The sequence below is a fragment of the Myodes glareolus genome, chromosome 25 (genome assembly GCF_982192425.1).
Source record: "Myodes glareolus chromosome 25, mMyoGla1.1, whole genome shotgun sequence".
Taxonomy (NCBI): domain Eukaryota; kingdom Metazoa; phylum Chordata; class Mammalia; order Rodentia; family Cricetidae; genus Myodes; species Myodes glareolus.
The window spans coordinates 21,103,141-21,124,547 of NC_142050.1; the positions used below are offsets into that span (position 1 = coordinate 21,103,141).

At 41.0% G+C, this 21,407-nt stretch overlaps 1 protein-coding gene across 9 annotated transcripts in view; it reads right to left on the bottom strand.

The window, feature by feature from the left end:
• Positions 1-21,407, bottom strand: part of Cadps2 (calcium dependent secretion activator 2) — a 535,973-nt gene that overhangs the window by 22,677 nt on the left and 491,889 nt on the right. For 8 of the 9 annotated variants that reach the window (XM_085683581.2, XM_048450971.3, XM_048450976.3 and 5 more), the window contains 3 exons: positions 16,544-16,627; positions 16,407-16,439; positions 2,605-2,712 (listed from right to left, as the gene is read on the bottom strand). In XM_085683581.2, coding sequence (XP_085539707.2) covers positions 2,605-2,712; positions 16,407-16,439; positions 16,544-16,627 — 225 coding nt within the window. Of the gene's footprint in view, positions 1-1,991; positions 2,242-2,604; positions 2,713-16,406; positions 16,440-16,543; positions 16,628-21,407 lie in introns of those variants that run through there. The other variant, XM_085683583.2, reaches the window with a different exon arrangement.

Here is a 21,407-nt window from a genome sequence, read left to right on the forward strand (position 1 = left end):
AGTTTAAGCACGTACAGGATAAAGAGGACAGCACATTTGTACTAATAATTTGACTTTTAGCAGGTACTTAGGATTTTGATACCTCCAGATTCAACAGAAAAAAAATCTAAATTGACAATACTTACACCGTTAGGGATAATACAGATTTAATCATTTCCATTTTTCTTATGTTGAGGTCAAGAAACAAAATCACTTCTCTGTGGATGTTGGAACAAAAATAACAGTGCAGGATGGACAGGCCACGAGTTTCATGCAACATGGTATGTGGCCATGTGGGAATAGTGGGGAATGCGTCTGTTCTCATCCCTAGATGTCCCAAAACAATAAGCACAAACCCAGGGCGATGACCATCCTTATACCTTAGTCAGTAGTACCATTATTTCACCATAAAACTAGGAGTAATTAAGATGCTTAATTGATGAAAAAGTATTAGAGGCCAAGGGTATCTTAAGAAGTGTGGCAAATTTCACAAATACTTTGACAGCCCTTCTCAAGGTTAGGGTATCAGCTGGAAAGAAGACTATGCAGTACAGCACACGGGCTTCTTTTTAACGTGACAGAGACACTTTAAAATCAATGTGTGTCTTGCAGACTAATAGCTTTTACGTAAAACAGCGTTGGCATTTTTCTAAACAAGGGAATTTCACCTGGGTAAAAGGCATAGTACTCTTTAGGAGTTAATCCCTTATACTGTGTGATCAGAAATCGAGCCCTGGGCATTTTGCCCAATTGGATACAAACAACTCCAAGCTAACACTTCCTAATGTGTGTGTGTTGGTCCGCACCTGAACTTCGGAGGCTCCACTTCCTTACTTGTGTAGGAAGGCATCTAATTGGAAGAGGGAAAGTTTATCACTACATTCAGCACTATTGTTCTCTTCAATCTTTTATCCGTAATAGGCTATGATTGCTAACAGAGCACTTAGGGTCATTATTTTCAACTATTTCTTGACACCTAACAATATTATTTTAAGCTCCAGCCCAGTAGATTTCCAATAATTATATAATATCTCTCAGTAATGATCCGTTGCTTGAGCTACACATTCTACTTTACCTTTCAACACATACTTGATAACCTCTCATTTACTAACTGTAATTGAGGCAAATTCAGCCTTGGCTAATTAGGGGCTCTTAGTAGCCCCTCATCTATGCTATTCTTGATGACATACCAATAGAGTCAGGGTTCATTTTCATTTTTAATTAAAGCAATAAATATGTGCAACTTTAAAAAATAGAATGTTTGAGGACATTACAATTATTTTACAAATAACAAGTCCAGAGCTCTGCTGGGGGTGTACAAAAAATGTGGAAAGCTTCTTGACTAAAACCCAGTGCTTTGGATGCAAACCTGCAACCGAGCCAGATGCTTAGGTATCAGAAGGATGCGTGCCTAATACCGCAATGAAATGAACGCCCTATGTGAATGCTGATCCCCTTAGATCTGCTTTAGTTAGATCTAAACAGTACTGCAAAGTGTTCTGAAGTTCAGCAAATGAAGAAGAGTTAAAGTGGAGAATATCTTAGAGGTGAAAAAAAAATTCTACCTTTGCTTACTAACTGGCATAATAGTGGTTAAGCTTTGTCACAAGTATGTCACCAAGACATAAACATTGAAGGTCTCCAGACAAACAGTCCTCCCTTCCAACAGTGACTCTCTAGAGAGGACTGTTTTCAGGATGGCTTCACCTTATTTCCTCCATCAAAGATGTATGTGCTCTACCGAGGAAGAAGCATAACAGACTTAGCATCAGCTCACCGTTCTTTTTCTGTTCAGCATTTCTGAAAATCACCTCATAAGCAAAAAAGTAAAAGGAATTGGAAATGAAACATACGCCCGTCAACGCACGGCAATTCCAAATGGAAGCAGAAGTTGCTAATATGGTTTCAGTATTTTGTAAAAGAGCCAGCTGGATAGATGATAATTTTCCTACCCCTGCAGGGCATCAAAGCGTTTCAGGAAATCCTCCTTTTCACGCATATTAACACATATCTTATTAAAACAGATGATACTTTTATTGTAAAATGGCCGGGAAACGTAAAGTCAGAAAGGTAAGGTTCACTGTGACCACCCAGTTGCGCAGACGGCACACACGGTCACGACAGAGCATGGCGAAGATGATGACGTAGTGGGACCTTCAGCAACTGCCACAGCTGACGTGTCACCGCGAAGCCCGTGAATTGCCGTTATGAAAACATTTGCGGTAACTTGCATAATTAAATGAAACTGCCAGAAAAGCATTTCTAAAATGCAGAGAAGAGGCATGTAAATACACTTCAAAGAAGATACCTAGATTCAGAACCAGCACCGGGGCAAGCTGTGCAGTTATGGCGCCAGCTCGGTACCATTTTCTTGGATTTGAGTGATCACAGTCACAAGTGAATATCACTCTTATTTGAGTACTTTCTTAGTTACTTAGTACTTTCTTAGTACTTTCTTAGTACTTTCTTTATAGAAACTTGATCAAGTATCTAAAACTAATCCCATGCCTAGTTGTTATGCTTAAATGAAGATCTTAGTATTGACAAAATGTATTTTCCATGCACATCAATATTTTAAATCAAGATAAAGACGTTCAAAGTCCCGTGACGATGGCAGCTACTTACATCAAACAGCTTTTCTATATACATCTCTTCATTGACTTTTTCCCGAAGAATATCCTGGTTTTGCCGAACAAACATAATGTAGGTGTCTGCCAGGTCCATTCCTGGTTTCTGTTGTGTGGTAAAAACATGGAGGGTAAAAAAGTGTTAGTTCTCATTTCTAAAGCTATTATTTAATCATAGTTTGGAAAACAATTTTTAATGGCTGTTGAAATTGCTCACCCCTGTGACTTTTGCTTATACCAAATCAACAATGACTACCATGTGTAAATGGTTAGCACTGACCTTTACTACGTACGGTCACACCCATTATTGTTGAGATGATTAGGAATACAGGGCTGTAAGCTTATGCATAGTTTTAATTAATGGTATGGGTGTGTATTATGTGGATATGTGTATGTTATCACATACATACACAGCACCCAAAGTGTTGAACTATCCTGCTGCTGGAGATGACAGGCAATTGTGAGCTTCCCAACATGAGTGTTGGCAACCACACTCAGGTTCTGAAGGGTAGCATGCCACTCAACTGCAGAGCCCTCTTTCCAACCTCCCATATGTGTCTTTTTTTAAAAAATGACTATCTTGAGAAGTCAATGTGCCAAGAAGTATGAGAGGGGATTAAGAGAAAATTCCTCAATGGAAAGATTGTGTCCTAATTGTAAGTGTTATACAACTGACTTTTCATCCCCTGCTATTTGCTTGCCAATGGTGTGAAGCCATAAACCGTCTTGATTCCCCTCTTTAGAACACTGTGAGTATTAAAGGAACACAAACCAGTGGTCTTATTCAGATTAGCAAAATACTAGGAAACTTGGGAAAACATTTAATGCAAAGTAAAACAAAATACTTTTTGATTTTCTATTGCTTTTATTTATTGCTTACTGACACTATCTTAGGGATTTGTTATATTATAGAAGTGCAGTGAGAACATCAATAAACTCATTTCTCATGTAGAGCCAAAGTGGTGAACTAGTGAACTTGCTAAATTATCATTTAGCTTTTGGTATTTTCTTCTGTTTGGGAGGCTGGGTAGTTAGCATTATTCCTTCTTGCTATAGGCCAGCAGTTCTTAACCTTCTTAATGTTGTGACCCTTTATTACAGTTTCTCGCATTGTGGTGACCCCAATTATAAATTACTGCACTGTTACTTCATGGCTGTACTTTTGCTTCCGTTGTGAATCTTGACGTAAATACCTGATAAGTGACCCTATAAAGTTCATAATCCATAGGTTGAGAACTACTGCTGTAGAGTTTAAAAGAAAAAGAAGAAAAATCAGTATGGGGGTCAAAAGCCTTCGCGGCTGCCAAAGAGATTTCCTTCTCAACTTATCATTAGCTCTTTCTCAAGTTTCATATGCATGCTAGGCTGACTGATGGAAAGAATTATTTACATTACTTACATCTGGGGTTGACTCATAACCTGCAATGAGTTATTTGATTATAGAGTATAACATTAGTAAGAACTTAACAGTAGAACTGATAGCCAAGTGAGATAGTCAAGCTTCTACCATCTCACAGTCGTAGGATGTGCTTACAGCCTTGACCAATAGACTGACTGGCAAAAGTGAGTAGCGAGAGACAATCAAAGAGGACATGAGCTACCTAACTATTGCTACTTCTACAAAAGCAGCATGAGGTGTAGATTGGCTGATGGCAACATGGCGGAGTATCTTCTTGTGAGGGACAGAAAGTCTTTGCCATTTTAGGCTCTTTTTGCAGAGGGTGGATTGGTATTTTATTTGCCACAGTGAGTGTCTATTTCCTAACCACTGCATTTATAAGCACCAGAATATTTTATTTCAGTGATAAACATCAGGATTTTTGTTAAAAACTTATTTTTCTGTTCAGTAGAAATAACGGCATTTTTTTGAGACAGGGTATCTGGTGACCTAGGTGGCCTTGAACTTGTAATGTTGATGAGAATGACTTTTGATTCTGATCCTCTTTGCCTCCATTTTCCAAGTGTGTGGATTACTAGTGTGCACAACCATGCCAGTTTCTGAGGTGCTGGGAGTAGACACATGTTTTTGTGCATGCCAGGAAGATATCTATTAATTGGGCTATACTTCTGGTCTTGATCATTTAAATTCACCTTAAAGCACAGATAACAAAAACTCAGGAATTTTTACAATGTAACCATGATATAACCAAATTACATTAAAATATAAAATAACTATTTGTACAAATGTTCTCTCATAAGTGTCTCCTTTAACAGCATCCATACATAATATAGGCAATACATTGCCAACCTGGTGGAGGCAATTGAACAAATGCATTCCTTGGTTTTCTGCATAATCCTCATAACCAGTGTTTGAAAGTTTAAGTAACCACAAGGATAATAAACAAAAACTTAAGTTGGTTTTATTTTGGGGAAGTGAAGTTTGTCCATCAATTTTTCAAGTGAAGAGGTAGAGTCATTTGTACAACCATCACCAGTTCTGATTCTGCTCAGGCGAACGACCCATATGATAAGGATTTTTCTCTGTGCCTTTCAAACTTAGTCAAAACACTGAAAATGAGAGCGTCCACAAAGCACGATGCCCTGGAATGAAAATGGCACGAGGCCAGTTTTCTTTGCTCATTCCCGAGGCAGCTCAGCATCTGAGTTCCACGTAGGTGCCTGCAAATAAGACTCTTTGACACCCATAACAGCAAGGCAGCGAGCCCAGTCTGGTTACACCGAAGCTGAAAGGGAGGCTTGTCTTCCCATCGTTTCTCCCTACCCAAATCTTTCTTATTTCCACCCCTCAAAACAAAACTATGCTTAAAAGTTTAATCCACTCAATCACTTCCCCCAACAGAGTCAGTGGAAAGCCAGTCACTTCCAGGACCAGTGGGAGAGCAGTGGCCGGCCGATTCCTTTGACGGACACCCCTGCGCTCTTGATCACTTCCAAGCTAACAACGGACTCCAGAAGACTCCATAAGACCCTGACCAGGAATTGTTACTTTTAACCATCTAAAACCAACAAACACTTTGCAACTTAAACATAAAAGAAACTAAATCCAGTTCCCTATTGGCAGACTCCAGGGCAGTAAAGGTCCAAGCTGAATGCTGAACCGAGTTCTGCAACTTTGTAAGTGTGTGGGCTGAAGCTCAAAGGAGTTTGCAGTTTCAAAGTCGCTTTTCTTCTCTTTCCGCAAATTATGATGTTCTGGCTTGGAAACTGAAGCCTACCTAGACTTCTTACCAGTCCTCATTAGCATTATTTCTTCCTTTATCGTGTGCTGTTTACCTATTCTTGAAACTGTGACATATGGGAATTTCACACCTAGTGAATATATTTTCATGCCGTTTGTGGCATGAGACTGTAATCATTAAAAGAATATACACAAGTAAGAGTAACTGCAACACCTGGTGACACGTTCCAATTAGAGTTAGAGTTCTTTAAAACACTTTATCCTTCATTTGGCGTACGAAAGGGTAATTATCGATGATAAATTGCTGGAAAAGATGCAATTTTCCTTTTAAGCAGTTTCTACCTTCAGCGCAGACGTGTTTGGACCGAAGACATTATCACTGGCTCAGTGCTCCTTTGTGCCAGGGCTGCTGGGACGTGGCAGTGGAATTTACACACTTGACCAGCCACTGCTTCTGGTTGCAATATTAACCGTTACCTTATGCACTGATGCTTCAACGGCCCTGCAAGCTGAGCACTCTGATGCTAGCTTCCCGCACACGTTTTGGAGTGTAGGTGAGAAGAATGTTTGCGACTGCACTGTGGAAGGGGAAGCGGCTCCCTACTCTGGTCAAAGCAGGCATGCTTTCCTGTTCCTCCGGAGGAGCACCCTGTGAAACTTCAGTAACCATGCGTTGCCATGCCTCTTTATCAAGAAGACTGTATCCTACAGAGCCATGTTTAGAAATCTTTTCTGCATTGTTAATTAAATTATAGTCTCTTAATGAATATGTGAAAATAACAAGTAGAAACCACATGGCGAGCACTCTATTAAGTACAATTTAGGAACATAAAATCATTTTTTTTTCTATCTTCAATTTAAGCCTCTGAAACTCTCATCTCACTACATAAACTTTTCCAACTTGCTAGTTAGGCTAGTTGTCTCCAAACATAAAGAATTCCTAAATTACTTTTAATCTTCTGTCCAGGAAAGGCAAATTTTGGCCAACAAAGCTATAGTAAAGGGACAAAAAGATATATAAAAAAAATTCCCCCAATGAGCATAAAGAAATCAGTAGCCATGGAAGGAAAATGAATTATTCTAAGGTGAGTTCTTCTGACGGTGGTCGTAAATGCAACTGAATCCATCAGGGAGTGGATGAGCAAGATGCAGATTCCAGCATAGCTCCCCCCACCCTCCTAAGCATTAATTACTAGTTAACCCAGCAAGATGAACATACCACTTAAAAAGACAGAAAAAAAAATTCCTTGCTAATTATATGCTGCAAACGTTCTTACTTCCTGCTGCTCTACCTAATCACACAGGTGTGAGTTTTCGCTTCCCCATGAATGGGGAGGTGGGTATGGCGTGGCCGTCATTTTTCACAGTGACAGATTAAGATACAGAAGACGCTGCTTAACCTTCCACTGGAGGTTAACACGACACTACACAAACACTGTCATGGTGTCTGTTTAATAAGGAGGCACATTTAAAAATATGCCATTCCTGTCTCAAAGATTAACTAGAAGCTACAGTGTAAATTGACTTAATTTAAAAGTGTACATCTTAGATTCAAAAGAAAAAAAAGAAAGGAAAAGGAAGGAAGGAAGGAGGGAGGTAGGGAGGGAGAAAGGAAGGAAGGAGGAAGAAAGGATGGAAGGAAGGAAGGAAAGAAGGAAAACTTGCATTGGAGAATCAGCCAAGTGTGAAACTATTTTGTCTGTCCTCTCCTCCTGCATGTTCTGTACGCTCTGTAAAGGAAATACCACATTTGGCTGTATAGCAATCACTGACAAAGTGAAAGGCAGGAGATAAGAGCAGGGCTTTGGAATCTGAAAGCGTGGCAGAAACCCAGGAACCCTTTGTAGCCTTGCTCCAGCACATAAGGCTCAGTAATAACTTAAAAACTGATTATTAGGGAACACATAATTGGTCTTCGTGATTGTTAAAAAAACAGCATGCTTTTTCACCCCCTAATGTATATATTTCATTATATTGGCATTTACACGTTAGACAATAATGATTAAATATTACTGTGATATTGTAAAAAAATACACTTGATTTACTTCATTAGTTTTTTAATGAAGTATCAAAATTATATTACACCTATGTAGAAAGTCAAAAGGAGATAGAGTCAAAACCTTCAAACTAGATTGATACCAATGTGAGTATGTTATGTATTACTCTCTCTGGAGAAAGGACTAGTTTATGGAAAGGGGTAGAGGGAAGGAATTTAAATAACAAAATATACAAAGATGCCTTTTAAAAAAGACTTTAAAGTAGATTTTCTATTTTTTAAAATAGTGAAACAATTGTTATCTATTAATTAAGATATATGATGCCCTAGGTTAGGTCTCTAGCGACACACACACACACACACACACACACACACACAGAGCGAGAAAGAGAGAGAGAGAAAGAGAGAGAGAGAAAGGGAGAGAGGAAAGATTGATTTTATTAAATGTGAGTCAGGCGGTGCACACCTTTAGCACTTGGGAGACAGAGGCAGGTAGATCTCTGTAAGTTTGAAGGCAGCCTGGTCTGTAGTGTCTACAAAGTTCCAGGACTGTCAGAATTGTAACTTAGAGAAACCCTGTCTTGAAATACCCCCCCCCAAAAAGAACAAAACAACCAACCTACCCCCCCCCAAAATCCAACCCACCAACCAACCAACCAAACAAAAGAAACCCAAAACATTATTATGGTTTTCCTGACCCAAGTGAGAAGTAGGGAAGTAGGGTTGTGGAGATGTCACAATGGATCAAGCACTTGCTGTGAGTGCATGAGGAATTGAGTTCAGATCCCCACTGTCCCCCATCCCCAGCTGCACATGCCTACATTTTCAGTACTGGGGGGAAGGGGTGGAGGCAGGTGGAGCCCAGTGGCTTCCTCGACAGTCAGTTTTTGATCAGCCACTCTAGCCAAAATGGCAAGGTTCAGTGAGAGACCTTGTCTCAGCAATTACGGTGAAGTGATTGAGGAAAACAGAGGGACACCAATCTCTGGCCTCTACACATGTTTGCCCATATTCCTAACTACACACAAATGCACACGCACACACACACGCATAACACAGCCACATGAGTGGGAAAATTGAAGTTACAGATGGTACAACCTTTAAAAAATATCTTTCAGGTTCGAAGCAAAATGTTCCATGTGTATGCATACCGATCAGTCTTAGACTTCCGAGGGGGTGTGCTCTACTACTGCGGAGTTTCTATACGGAAGAGTCAGACTCCTCCCACAAAGTCCAGGAACACCTGACACCAGAATGGGCTACAGCCCTGTAACATAAGAAGTCACATCGCTTTCTGTATCATTTCCTTTAAGGAGTGATATACTTTATATTCCAACATGTCTAGAAATGGTTGCTATAAGCATGTGTGTGCTCCAACATTTTTGGTTTATTACTGGAGAAAAATCTTTTCAAGGACGACATTATTTAATTACTGGGGCAGAGGCCTCATGAGCATCTCCCCTTCAACGTTAGCATGTTTATTTGTGTGCTCCTTGTTCAGGTCTTCTTTAGGCAGTCATGTTGATGGGTCAGAGAACTGCACACAACCAAGGAATGCTGATGGCAGGAGAAACTGTCTTCCTCTGGGAAGGGCCCAGCCATTGACTATCCAATACCAAGCACTAATACATGAATCAGATGGAAGTTCCACACAATTACATTCACGCTGAATGCTTTTGATACAAAGTAGCACGTCTCTGCTTCCCTACGGTGTCTGCTAACTTTCCCTCTTCTATCCACAGATGTTACAGTATCATTGACTAAAATGCCATGAGGCTTGGAAGAGGTCAAGCTAAGAATCTCTGTGTATCACTTCACGTTTAGTTTTTATGATTGAGAGGAACTGGGAATAAATTTAGGTAAAGGAGGTCTGAAAATACTAGGCTGCTCCTGGCCAGGGACAGGCCACTGACTGATTGAGCGTATAAAAGAAGGAAAAGCTAAGTGGGGAACAACAAAATTAAACAGAGCAAAGCAAAATGACAGTAAGGTTGTGCGGGTGAGGGAAGCCAAGCTTTCTGTGAGAGGCATATCACTTCTGCCTGCTTCCCGTCCTGGTGAGCACACAGATCCTTCCAGGGATGCGTGTTCCCAAGTCCTGCCTGGCGTTCCCTCTTATGTATGCCCCGAATGTCAACGTGACCTTATCTAAACAACAAACAGTATCAGAGGCACATATGTGAATGGAAAAGGAGCAAAATGCTAGTGCCACTGAACTTCTGTGTTGACCGGAGACACAATTACCGATACCTGCAAGGTGCTTATTATTCCAAAATAAAAGATAACAAAAATAAATCTGCTTTTCACTTTGTCAAACACACCTGCGTTTTCTTTCCAAAGATGGGGTCAAAGCCAGCAGGGGAAATCATGGAGGCAGGCAGGCAGCAGTGTCAGTTCTGGATATATATTTGTACATGTGTGTGTATGCATATGTATGTGGATACGAAATGATAGCCTCTGGTATGTTCCTTTTCAGGAACTAGCTTTCTTCTTTCTTTCTTTCTTTCTTTCTTTCTTTCTTTCTTTCTTTCTTTCTTTCTTTCTTCTTCGAGTCAGGGGGAGTCACTGTCACTATACATGGGTTTTTCATGTGGACTCTGGGGAAGAAAACTCAGGAATTTATACTTGCATGGCAAGGAGTTTACTAAGGTCTCACCCCTACCTCTGATCTTAGGTATTTCAAAATATGCCTTACATGACAAAACATACTAATAATATATACTTGGATCTTCATGATGACCCTGTGATGCTAATATCCTCAATGTGAAAAAAGAAAGGAAGGAAGGAAGGAAGGAAGGAAGGAAGGAAGGAAGGAAGGAAGGAAGGAAGCTGGAAGCCACAGCTGAAGTTGATTAAAAAGGACCTGAACTTGGATATTGGACTTTATGTCCTTTGTGTAATATGGAGCTAAGTTTAAGTCACATTTGTGGAGCTTTAGGATTTTACATATTTTTGGTAATAAGCATAAGATAGAATGTTTGAAAGGATTGCTACTGAAAAGAACACTGATACTGAACTGGCCATCTTGTCTTTCTTTTTTATTGATTTTACTGAGCTATACATTTTCCTCTGTTCCCCTCCCTTCCTTTCCCCCCTCCTTCAACCCATCTTGTCTCTTAAGTTAGGTTCCTTTCAGAATAAACACCAAATTCCTCTCCCTCCTCTGCTTATCTCCTCACAAGCTACTATTTCCAAGTTTCTTGGATGGGACCCTTAACTAGTCTGGCAGCTTTCTACAGGAGAAGTTGAAAGGATGTGTTGTTTTTAAATGTTTGATGTGACTTGTCCACAGTACTACAGATACAATCAATAAATGCTGGTTTTGTAGAATGTAGCCATTAAATTTTATTTTATAATCAGTAGACATGTATGATAATAACTAACATTTACTGAGTACTAATTGCACTCCAGGTGGCCTGGAAAGTGCTTACTCACAATAAATCTGTGAGAGGTATAATTATATCTTCATTTAATAGACAAGGAAATTGGTGCCCAAGGTCACACTGATATTATAAGCAAAGTGATGGAGGGAGAATTCAAGCACAGGTGTCCTGGTTCCCCAAAGGAACCATACTACCTGCGTAAAAAAAATATGCCACAATGTTGTCTCAAATGATACTTTACAGACGTTTGTGTTCGTTTATCTTAGCTTTGTGTGTATGATGTGTGTGCATGTTCCAAAGTATTAGTAGAGCCTGTGTGCTACTGTGTGCGACCAGCCTCCTGTGCTGGTGTAGGAGACAGAGAGCAATGATGGGCACTGGCTTTCATTTTCCATCTTATTTGAGGCAGGCTCTCTCTTTTGGTACTCACTGCTGCCTACACACTAGCTAGCCAACATTCTCCTGGGGATTCTAATCTCTCTGTCTCCCATCTCATTGAAGGAAGGCTGAGATTTCAGACACGAGTGATGGTATCTAGATTTATGTGGGTTCTGGAGATCTGAACCAAACCCAAGTCCTCACACTTGAGACATAAGTGCTTTTATCTACCGAGCCATCTCCCCAGCCTCTCATGCCCTTTCAGTTTTGTTTTTTTTTTTAAATTACATCTTAGTTTATTTATTTTGTGGGTGGAGTGTGTGTGTGCATGTGTAGAGGTCAGAGGACAACTTTTGGGAATTGATTCTCTCCTATCATCTGGGTTCTGAGGATTGTGTGGGAGCCCAGAGAATTAGATCCATTTCACCCCGAGCAAAGGTCAAAGAATTCATGCCCATTCCTTCTCCTTCAAGATTATGATGGAGATTTGACCCAAGAAATGGCTGCCTACTGGATGCTTGGTCTAAGGTGTGGTCATTGCATGTTCTGCCTAAACAACAGAATGTTTAACTCAGGATATAGTTACTTGGGTTTCAGGTATTGAAGAGGTAATTGCTCTATTTGTTCTTTGTATCATGTTAAAATAGCCTTTTGTCTTCTTTCTCCCTTTTGGAGAAAGGTAGATAAGCCTATGGAAAATAAGTATGGACAAATTCAGTATTCAATGGATTACCCTTTGGGTTCGGTTCTATTCTGCATCTCTGTTCCTTTTCTTTCATATCTCTGTTCCTCTTTCTGATATTTCTTTTTTAAATTTATTTATTTATTATGTATACAGTATCTGTCTGCGTGTATGCCTGCACACCAGAAGAGGGCACTAGATCTCATTACAGATGGTTGTGAGCCACCATGTGGTTGCTGGGAATTGAACTCAGGACCTTTGGAAGAGCAGGCAGTGCTCTTAACCGCTGAGCCATCTCTCCAGCCCTCTTCCTGATATTTCGAATCCTCATGCCATGACCCTGGAACATGACAACCCTGTCGAGGCTGAATCCTGACAGGCCTGAACTCAAGTCAACAGGCTTGGCACCAGCTGCCTTTAGCCACCAAGTCACCTTGTTGCCCTTTGCCATGTATTGACACACTTTTTATTTTTAAATATTTTATTTTTATCTTTTAATGTGTGTGTGTGTGGGGGGGGTGTAGAGGCCATTGGAGGACAGAAGTGTCAGACCCCCTGAAGCTGGGGTTACAGACAGTGGGGGAAGTGACAAATCTGCTGGAAAGTGATCTTGAATTCTCTACAGAAGTAATACACGCTCTCAACTGCTGCAGCATCTCTCCTACAGAGATGGGTTGATTTTTTTTAATCACATATAGTACTTAATTCAGTGCTACCAAGCTTATGGTTTTGACCTAGTGCTCCTGGTTTATAAGGCCAGTGTGAACTGTCTCCTCTTGCTCCAGCATTTGATACGCTAGTTGTCACTCTCACATCTGTCTTCCTGTCTTGTAGGTATTGTCACGACAGAGTCACCCTATCCAGGTCTGTAGGTTTTTTTTTTTTTTTTTTTTTTAAATGAAACCAACTGGGCATGATGCAACATGCCTGTAATCCTAGAACTTGGAACGTAGAGGCATGAAGATCAAGATTTTAAGGACAAGTACAAACATAGTGAGTTCTAGACCATCCTGGTCTACATAAGACCCAGTCTAATAGCCCCTCCAAATTTCAAACCACCTCATTAACATGAACACTGTAAAGCTCTCTGATGGAACGGTGAGCTGTGTCTACTAAGTTTATGCTCATAAATGATACACTTTGGTCACTCAATTTGAACACTCTACCTCTCTCCTCCTCTTCACCCACGCCTTTCATCCAGGGTTTTACTATGTAGGTTTGGCTGTCCTGGACCTTACCAGACTGGCTTTGAGTTCACAGAGATCTGATCCACCCGCCTCTACCTCTGAGTGCTGGGATTAAAGGCATGCATCACCATGCCTGGCCAAACAATTTCTTATTAGCTCTCATACCTCAATTGTGTGGTAATTTCACGTGATCAGGTCTTGGGAACATGAATCTCCCTCCCTTTTAGAAAATAGATATTTAATTATTTCATAGGTAATTTAAAATTTTATAGTGGGTCAGTGTTTCTACTTTTTGTCAAAATAATGTCCAGTAAGTGACAGTATTGTGAGAAGGTATTATTCCTGTCACAGATTGCTCCCCTAGCACTTCACTTCTCATCATCCTATGGGGGACATCTTGGGACCGGCTTTCTCTTGGTGGTGTGGGAGAATTGTCTGTATTCTGTCAATCATATTTTAATAAAATGCTGATTGGTGAGGCAGGCAGTATAGGCGGGGAAGCCAGACAGGAAGTAGGGGTGGAGCAAAGAGACTAAGAGTATTCTGGGAAGCAGGAAGCTTCCAGTTCTGCCCAGACCACCAGAGAGGAAAGATGTAAGCTGCCCCAAGGAAAAGTTACTGAGCCATGTGCTAACGTAGATAAGGATAATGGGGTAACATATGTTATAAGAGCTAATAAGTAGCCTGACCTAATGGACCAATCAGTTTTATAATCTTATGGAGTCTTGTGTGTGATTTTCCTTGGAGTATGCCGGTTGTGGGGTGTCGGGCGGGACAGAAACCCCAACAAGCCGACCCTCATGTTACATCTTGGACTTTAACAGATATTTAGAATTCAAAGCATAGAAGCTTGTCATAGGACTGCTGCAAGTCACATAACTCCTTTGCTCATTTTATAGGAGACTAAACTGAGGTCACCTAAGGAAAAGCTCCAGGCTATACCGTTAATTCAATTGTCCAAGACCACATAAAAAGAATGAAAACTCAGCCATTTCTAAGTCCCAGACCAGTGAACCTCTGTGTGAAAAGAATTAATTAATATTAATCAACTGTGTATGTGCCCTTAGGGGTGTGTGTGTGTGTGTGTGTGTGTGTGTATGTGTGTGTGTGTGTGTGTGTGCGCGCGCGCGTGTGCGCACGCACATGTGTGTGCGTGTGTATAGGACAGATAGCTCTGCTCCAGGGAATACCTTGGTTGAGCAGTGGTCATGGCAGTTACAATTCATCTAAGCCGTGATAGGTATGATGAAGAGCCTAGGAATGGCCAACTCAGCATTGCTCATGCTGGCATGTCCGTGTACTATTGCACTCCCAGACGCTCAGCTGCTGGAGGTATGGGGTGCACAGTTCCATTAAGAATGCCCACGGTCTGGAACACGTCCAACACAGGTGGGGCAGTGAAGACTTAAGGTGTCTAAGCTAAAGAAAAAGAGTTGCTCTGATAATAGAGGCATCTTAAAAGCCACCGCAGCTCCTGGGGAGAGGAATCACGACAAAGATCATCCTAGAGTTGAAGGATTATACTGCTGAAGAAAGAACAGAACTAGGATTAGCAGGCGGAACTCACAGATGTGCAGAAGGTCAGCTTATCATACTTAAGAGCAGGCTGCCTAGAGGCCACTTTGCGACCACTGAAATAACGAAACAGAGCTGAGAGCATCTTTGAGAAGGATGTCAAGGGATGATCTTTCTGTGTTGAGGGGAGAGGATGAAGCACTTTCTGCTTCTCCCAACTTACATTTTATGGCATATAGAGGACCTAGTTCATAGTCACATTGCGGGCTTCAAAAGTTCGAGAGATATCAGTAATTAGGATACCCCATTCTATTAAAATTCAAGAAAAAAACCTATTACTTTCCAAGGAAGTAATGTGTACATGGTAGCTTGTCTTTCGAAATACATAAAATATAAAAACCTTTAGTTCTCCACTCCTGTCTTCCATGCATGTATGTAAACCCACGTATTTCCCCGCTCTGATCCTAAGCACATGACAGACAGGGTGCAGAGGCTTCTTTGGGGTCGTTATTTAAGTAAAATGTTCCAAAGAAATCCCAATGAATGACAAAAATACCCTTCTAGTTTATAATGTCCACTTGAGGCTACATCGGTCATGCTGGTGACAGAATGCAGGTAAGCATTCGACAAATAAGAACCACCTGCAACTGTCGCCCAGGGATTTTCAGCAGTCACACTGCTCACACGCACAGTAACGCTTCTGAGCTGATGCTCAGGCACAGAGAGCTACATTGAGGTAGAATCCAGCAATGTGCTGTGTTTAAGGTTAGCCACCATGATCTAATCGTGTGGAAATCGATCACGTAACGCTCAAGTACATAATTAGATCAGTTTAGACTTGGATCATCTATAAACCATATATTTGAAAGTGATACTAATAGAATTTAAAGCCCAAATTAGTTCAGTACAGCTTCAAAATAGTATACTAAATTGGTTTATGCATTTATCCTATTCCATGATTTCCAGTCTTGGTATCTTAATTTTTGAACAAATTCATGTATTAGTTCATGTATTAGTTCCAAAGAAGTCCTTGAAAAACAAAATGTTTAAACAAGTGATTATTATTTGTCACTGTAGTATTTGGGTTCATTGACTTACCTGGTGAACTTTTGTTGCTATTTTAATTCTGACTAGAAACTAGTTAGAGCCTTCCTATAATGAGTAAGGAGTGTGCTGTTTTATATGATGTAAGGCATTCTCTGTCCCACCCTGGAGGTCTGTAAGTTCTTTTTGGAGCTCTAATGCCAGCAAAACAGAATAACTTTTTGACAGCTCCCAAGTTATAGGGAAAAAAATTAAAATCTGCTGAAAAGGTGTTGCCGAGCTTTTACTATGAGGGTTAGGACTGGCTTAAGGAAAGGAAACTGCTCCCCAAGGGATGGTACTGGTTTAAAGAACTGAAGTTGGCCAGTATTGAACAAAAATTATGAAGGGCTGGGGAGAGAAGGAAGGGAAGGGTGGATGGATAAAAGGAGAGAGGGAGGGAGGAAGGGAATAAACACATATTTATAAATACTTACAGGGACATCAACGTATTTTGCTGCTGCTTTCACCTAAAATAGGAAAGAAAAGGATAGCCATGAGGATTCTTAACGGATACACAAGCACTGTGGTAACTGTTAAAAGGCAACACAAGAGAACTCATTGAGATACTTACAGTGAATGACAGAATGGATGAGAAGAAAGTGCCTTCATCATACCTGGACAGCTTGGACAGTACCCCTTCCAGCACCGCAACAAACTGCAACAGAGTTCAAGGCGAGTGGTGAGACCGGTTCTGTGCATATAGTACAAGATCAGTGCACACAACCCATAAACAACTCTTCTAAGACAAAAAAGCCCCACAACAAATAAACTGAGAGCTGAGTTCAGGCAAACTTGTAATGTTTGTTCTGTTACTCAGAACACAAGCTCCAAGATCCCTTTCTACTGCTGGAAGCAATACATTGCTTTCTAAAAATAGAAAGTGTGAAATAAAAATAGTATAGTTGACCTGGGATATCGATGAATGGAGCCTTAAATTATAAACTTACTTAAAACATTGCTTTCTTTGTTCCAATTGAGCCGTTCCTGATCATCAGTTTCATAGATCACAATGTCAGGTCACAGTATCACTTTCTCTCCCCATCACCACTTCATATCTTTAACAATCATTTACCAGACAGTTCTAACTGGGACAGCCAAGGAACACACACACACACACACACACACACACACACACACACACACACACGTTTTTGTAAACCATGGATTGTGAGTTGAACACCTCTACACGTGGCTCAAGAAAGTCCTTCATCCAGTGTGGTCCAGAGAAACGATAGTTTCTCTGATTTAAACTATAGTTTAAAATAGTTTAAATCTCTGATTTAAACTATTAATAAGTTGGAATCATTTTTAAACATTACAGACACTTGCAAAGAATGATAACTAAACTTAAATATCTATTATGTATGACTTGTCTAGAGATCCACTTTTTTGACATATAAAGTGGGAACTTATCAGTGAAGACTAGGCAATAGAAGAGAACTGCGACATTCAGAGTTTTTACAACATTGGGAAAAGCTTGTCACTCTTTGATAAGCATTTATTAGATAGTTCTAATTGTGATCCTCAAGGATCATCCTTGGTTTCTGAGGATCAGTACAATGAAGACTTCATTTGTTTTACACAGGCGGGTGTTGGGGGAAGGAGAAGGAGTGAAATTCAAATTACTTCAGAAATGTTTCAGATACAGAAAACTTTCCTTTTCCATCTCCTCTTCCCCCTTTTCTTTTCCCTCTTCCAAACCCCTCCACTCCCTCCTTCCCAATCTCTGTTTCTGTGCCAGGGTGTTATGTGTCCCCTTCTGGCCTTGGACGTCCATGTCTTCAAGAGTGACTGAACTTCTGATGCACCTTCTTTCACCTTTTGAGTGCATGCATTACGATGCCTACTTTATTTGATGCTAAGGATCAAAATTCAGGCTTTGTGTATGCTAGGTAAGCAAGCATTCTATCAATATAGGCTACATCCCTAGCCTGCCTGCCACCCCCCTCTCTCAATATATATATTGCTTTTTTTTTGAGACAGGAACCCACTATGTAGCTCTCACTGGCCTGGAACTCACTATGTAGATCAGGCTAGCCCTAAGTTCAGGGATTCAGCTGTCTCTGCCTCCCAAGTGCTGGGATTAAAGGCATGTGCCACCACACCTAGCCCTAAAAATAATACATATATTTCCATGCAAATAACTGCATTATTTATTGATGTGTGTGTATGTGTGTGTATGACACAGTATGAGCATAAAGGTCAGAGGACAAATAGGTCTCTCTATTTACCACAAGGGTACCATCAAGGAAGCCAACTGAGGTCATTAGACTTAGCTGCGAGTACCCTAATTTGTTGAGCCATCTCACTGGACAATTTTATATTTCTATAATATAAAAAAGGATTCAGCAATATAAATTTGGAAAAATCTCATTTTACTGAGTGGGAACATATATCTGACATGAAGATCAGTGAAAAAAATAAATTAATAAGGACATATTACCCTGCTTCTCTTTTCTGTACATCGAAAATAATATGTACTGTTGACAAATTGCATACTCCCAAAGGGAAAATGCTGACAAGGTTTTTTAAATATGAAAAGGGAAATTAACGAAGGCCCGTTTTTGTTCACATAGCAGCTTCTTCAACAAAGTGATAATAGTTCCAGGGACGTGTCTTATTAGTCTCTGGTGGCCACAGAACTCACTTTGAGTGCACAGGAGATGATCGTCTCTCTATGGCTGGTCAATTACTGCAAAATAGTTTATGCAAAAGAAACAAAAACTTCCCTGTAGGCTTCTTCACTACATCATTTGCGATATGATGTAAGAACATAGAAATACAATCATGCAAACTGCAGACCAAAGTTGTATTTCTCAAGGAGAATTACATTCCTTGGGTAACTAGCTTCAGGGTTCTAAACAGTGAAAACCTCAAAATTACAGGACTCAGTGTCTACTTACTCCGTATTTTCCTGCCCACTAAGCTTTCTTACCAAGCACGGCTGGCTGCCTAGCTCAACTTAATGTGGTTTGTCAAGACCCAGAAGACCAACTCTCCAGAGCTCTGTCAGACCAGGGGAAGGGAATTCCAGACTTAATGGCCCTCTGTGGAAAAGGCCTCATCTCTTATAGTTCACATCTTGAGAGGCAGTGTGTGCCAGGTGATCTTATTTGCCTGGAGGAGAGACAACTACTATGGTTACCTGACAACCTGAGGCGTCAAAGGCACAGCCCGTGTTCAGTCACTCTGCTAATACGGGTGAATACAGCAGAGGCAGAAATCCTACAGGTGGATGTAGAAGATGAGGAGACAGACTCTGTTGCTGTCTGGATAGATTGGGTCTTTCTCTTTCTCTTGCCTCATGGGGAAGTTGAAGTTACTCAGGTCACCTGACTACGATGCTATGAGGTCATGAATAGGAAAAAGATTGAAAACAGCCAATACTATAGACATAGAAAGAAGGAGCATCTCTGCTGTGATTAAATTATGGTCAGGATTTTTTGGAATATCTAAATATGTTGAGAAACAAGTAGGACCATTCGGTGACAAGGAGTTGCTAATGAGCGTGGCTCACAGCCAGTAGGTCTGAGTCAGAGCAATCTATGGAGGTGTCTAGAGGTGGGTGGGGTTGAGGCTGCCGACCACTTGAACTCTGCTTTCTTTGAGCACACTGGGTGGATAGCTTGGGAGAGAGGCTTTGAAGACAGGCGGTCTGCCCCACTGCCCTGGTTCTTCACCACAGTGCCACTGGACTGAGAAAACTGAGATGATCCAGTAAGAAAAATGCATGTGCCCAAGCACCTAAGAAGTGCTTGATGAATGTTCTTTTGTTATGATTATCATTAAGTAACCAAGACAGACAGGACAAGCATGGAAGAGATCTAGATCTCCTTTTTCAGAGACATACAAAGTTGAGGAAGGAGAAGACATGAATATAAATGGGCACAGCACGAGCCGGATGTGGCTTATGTATTTGGACACAAGGTAAACCACAACTTGAGGAGAGAAAGAATGATTCTGAAAGGTTTAAAGTTTTTTTTTAAAAAAGTAGATAACCCCAAGAAGGTTTGGATTGCAGAATGGCAGGAGGCAGGAACCGGTGAAATGACAATTGGGAAGCCTCCTGGATAGGAATTGAGGGAAGAAATTTCTCTGTTGAGGCACCTGATCATCTGTCTTGTTGTCTCCAGATATATAACACTGCTGGACTATAACGGAGTAAATCCTGTGTGTAGACCACAGTTACACCATGCACAGTGTTCTTTGCTACGAGTTCAACAATAGTAGGAAGTCTCTGTTTGGGTTCCTCCCTGTCCCAAATGGTCCCCAGGGAGGCACAAACACAAGAGGGACTCTAAAGGCTTACCGAGATTGCACCCCTGGGATCAACCAAGTGAGCCCCAGTTCCTACAGGAGGGTTTCCTTTGTAGGATTGTTGTTGCGGCACTCGCGATGGAAAAGCTACTTTTCAAGCCAGACTTTATTAAAATCAAGAGTAGTGACGGCACATTTTCCATTTGGCTTTTAATTGCAGAAAACAGCAAGAACCCAAAGAAATCCAGCTAAACGCTGCGCTTCCTTGCTGCATCTTTAACTGTTTCCTGTGAACTTTCTCCATACAGCTCTGGGAGATGATAAATACTTACGTCTTCGCCTTGTGCTTTCTGCTCTCTTGAGCGTGTTGGGTTGGAATGAAACACTGCAATTTCTTTGTTTCCCTGTTCTTTATTGTGGATGTCACGCACTGGGTTTGTTTGAGCAACATTTAACACTCGGAGTCTGGGTAATTACTGCCTTTGCCTCATGATACATCCTCTCAAGGAAATGCAAAGATGAGGGCACTCCGAAACAACTGGTGGGACGAAACATGAGGAGTGCCACAAGGCGTGATGCTTTCAATACCCTGCTGGATCTTAAGAGGATAGAGGAATCGTTGCAACAGGCTGTGTGATTCATATATCCAGAGCAGGATATAAAACCCACAAATTCCGAGAAGCCGTGGGGACGACAGGCTGCTGGGCTCTTCACACGGCTGCTGCCTCTTCAGCCAGAAAGTAAACAAGGGCCACTGGCAGCATTTCATTTCCACTGCAAAGTTTAATTTTTTTGACAGAAAGGGCAGTCATTCATAGTAAGGCTGATCACACACAAAAAAAGGCATGTTATCGTGAGTAAAAACAAGGGAGACTCAGGCTAGTGACCAGCAGATGCTTTTGTTAAGATCAGGACGAACTAGTATTAAAATTTCACACACAACCAGATAATCAGAGCCTATGAGACAGGTTTCCTTCCCTCAACAGAATGTCACTAATACGATGGCTCTTCCTCTGTTCTTTCTCCAATCGTGAGCCAGTGCCTTGATGTTTCTGTTGTCACCCTGAAAACATCTCTCTAGACCACGGACATCGATATGAAGGACGGGGTAGTGCTTGTGTTTATTTGTAAAGTGTCTTGTCCTGCAAACAGTCTCTAAGACGGTGTCCAAAGCACCA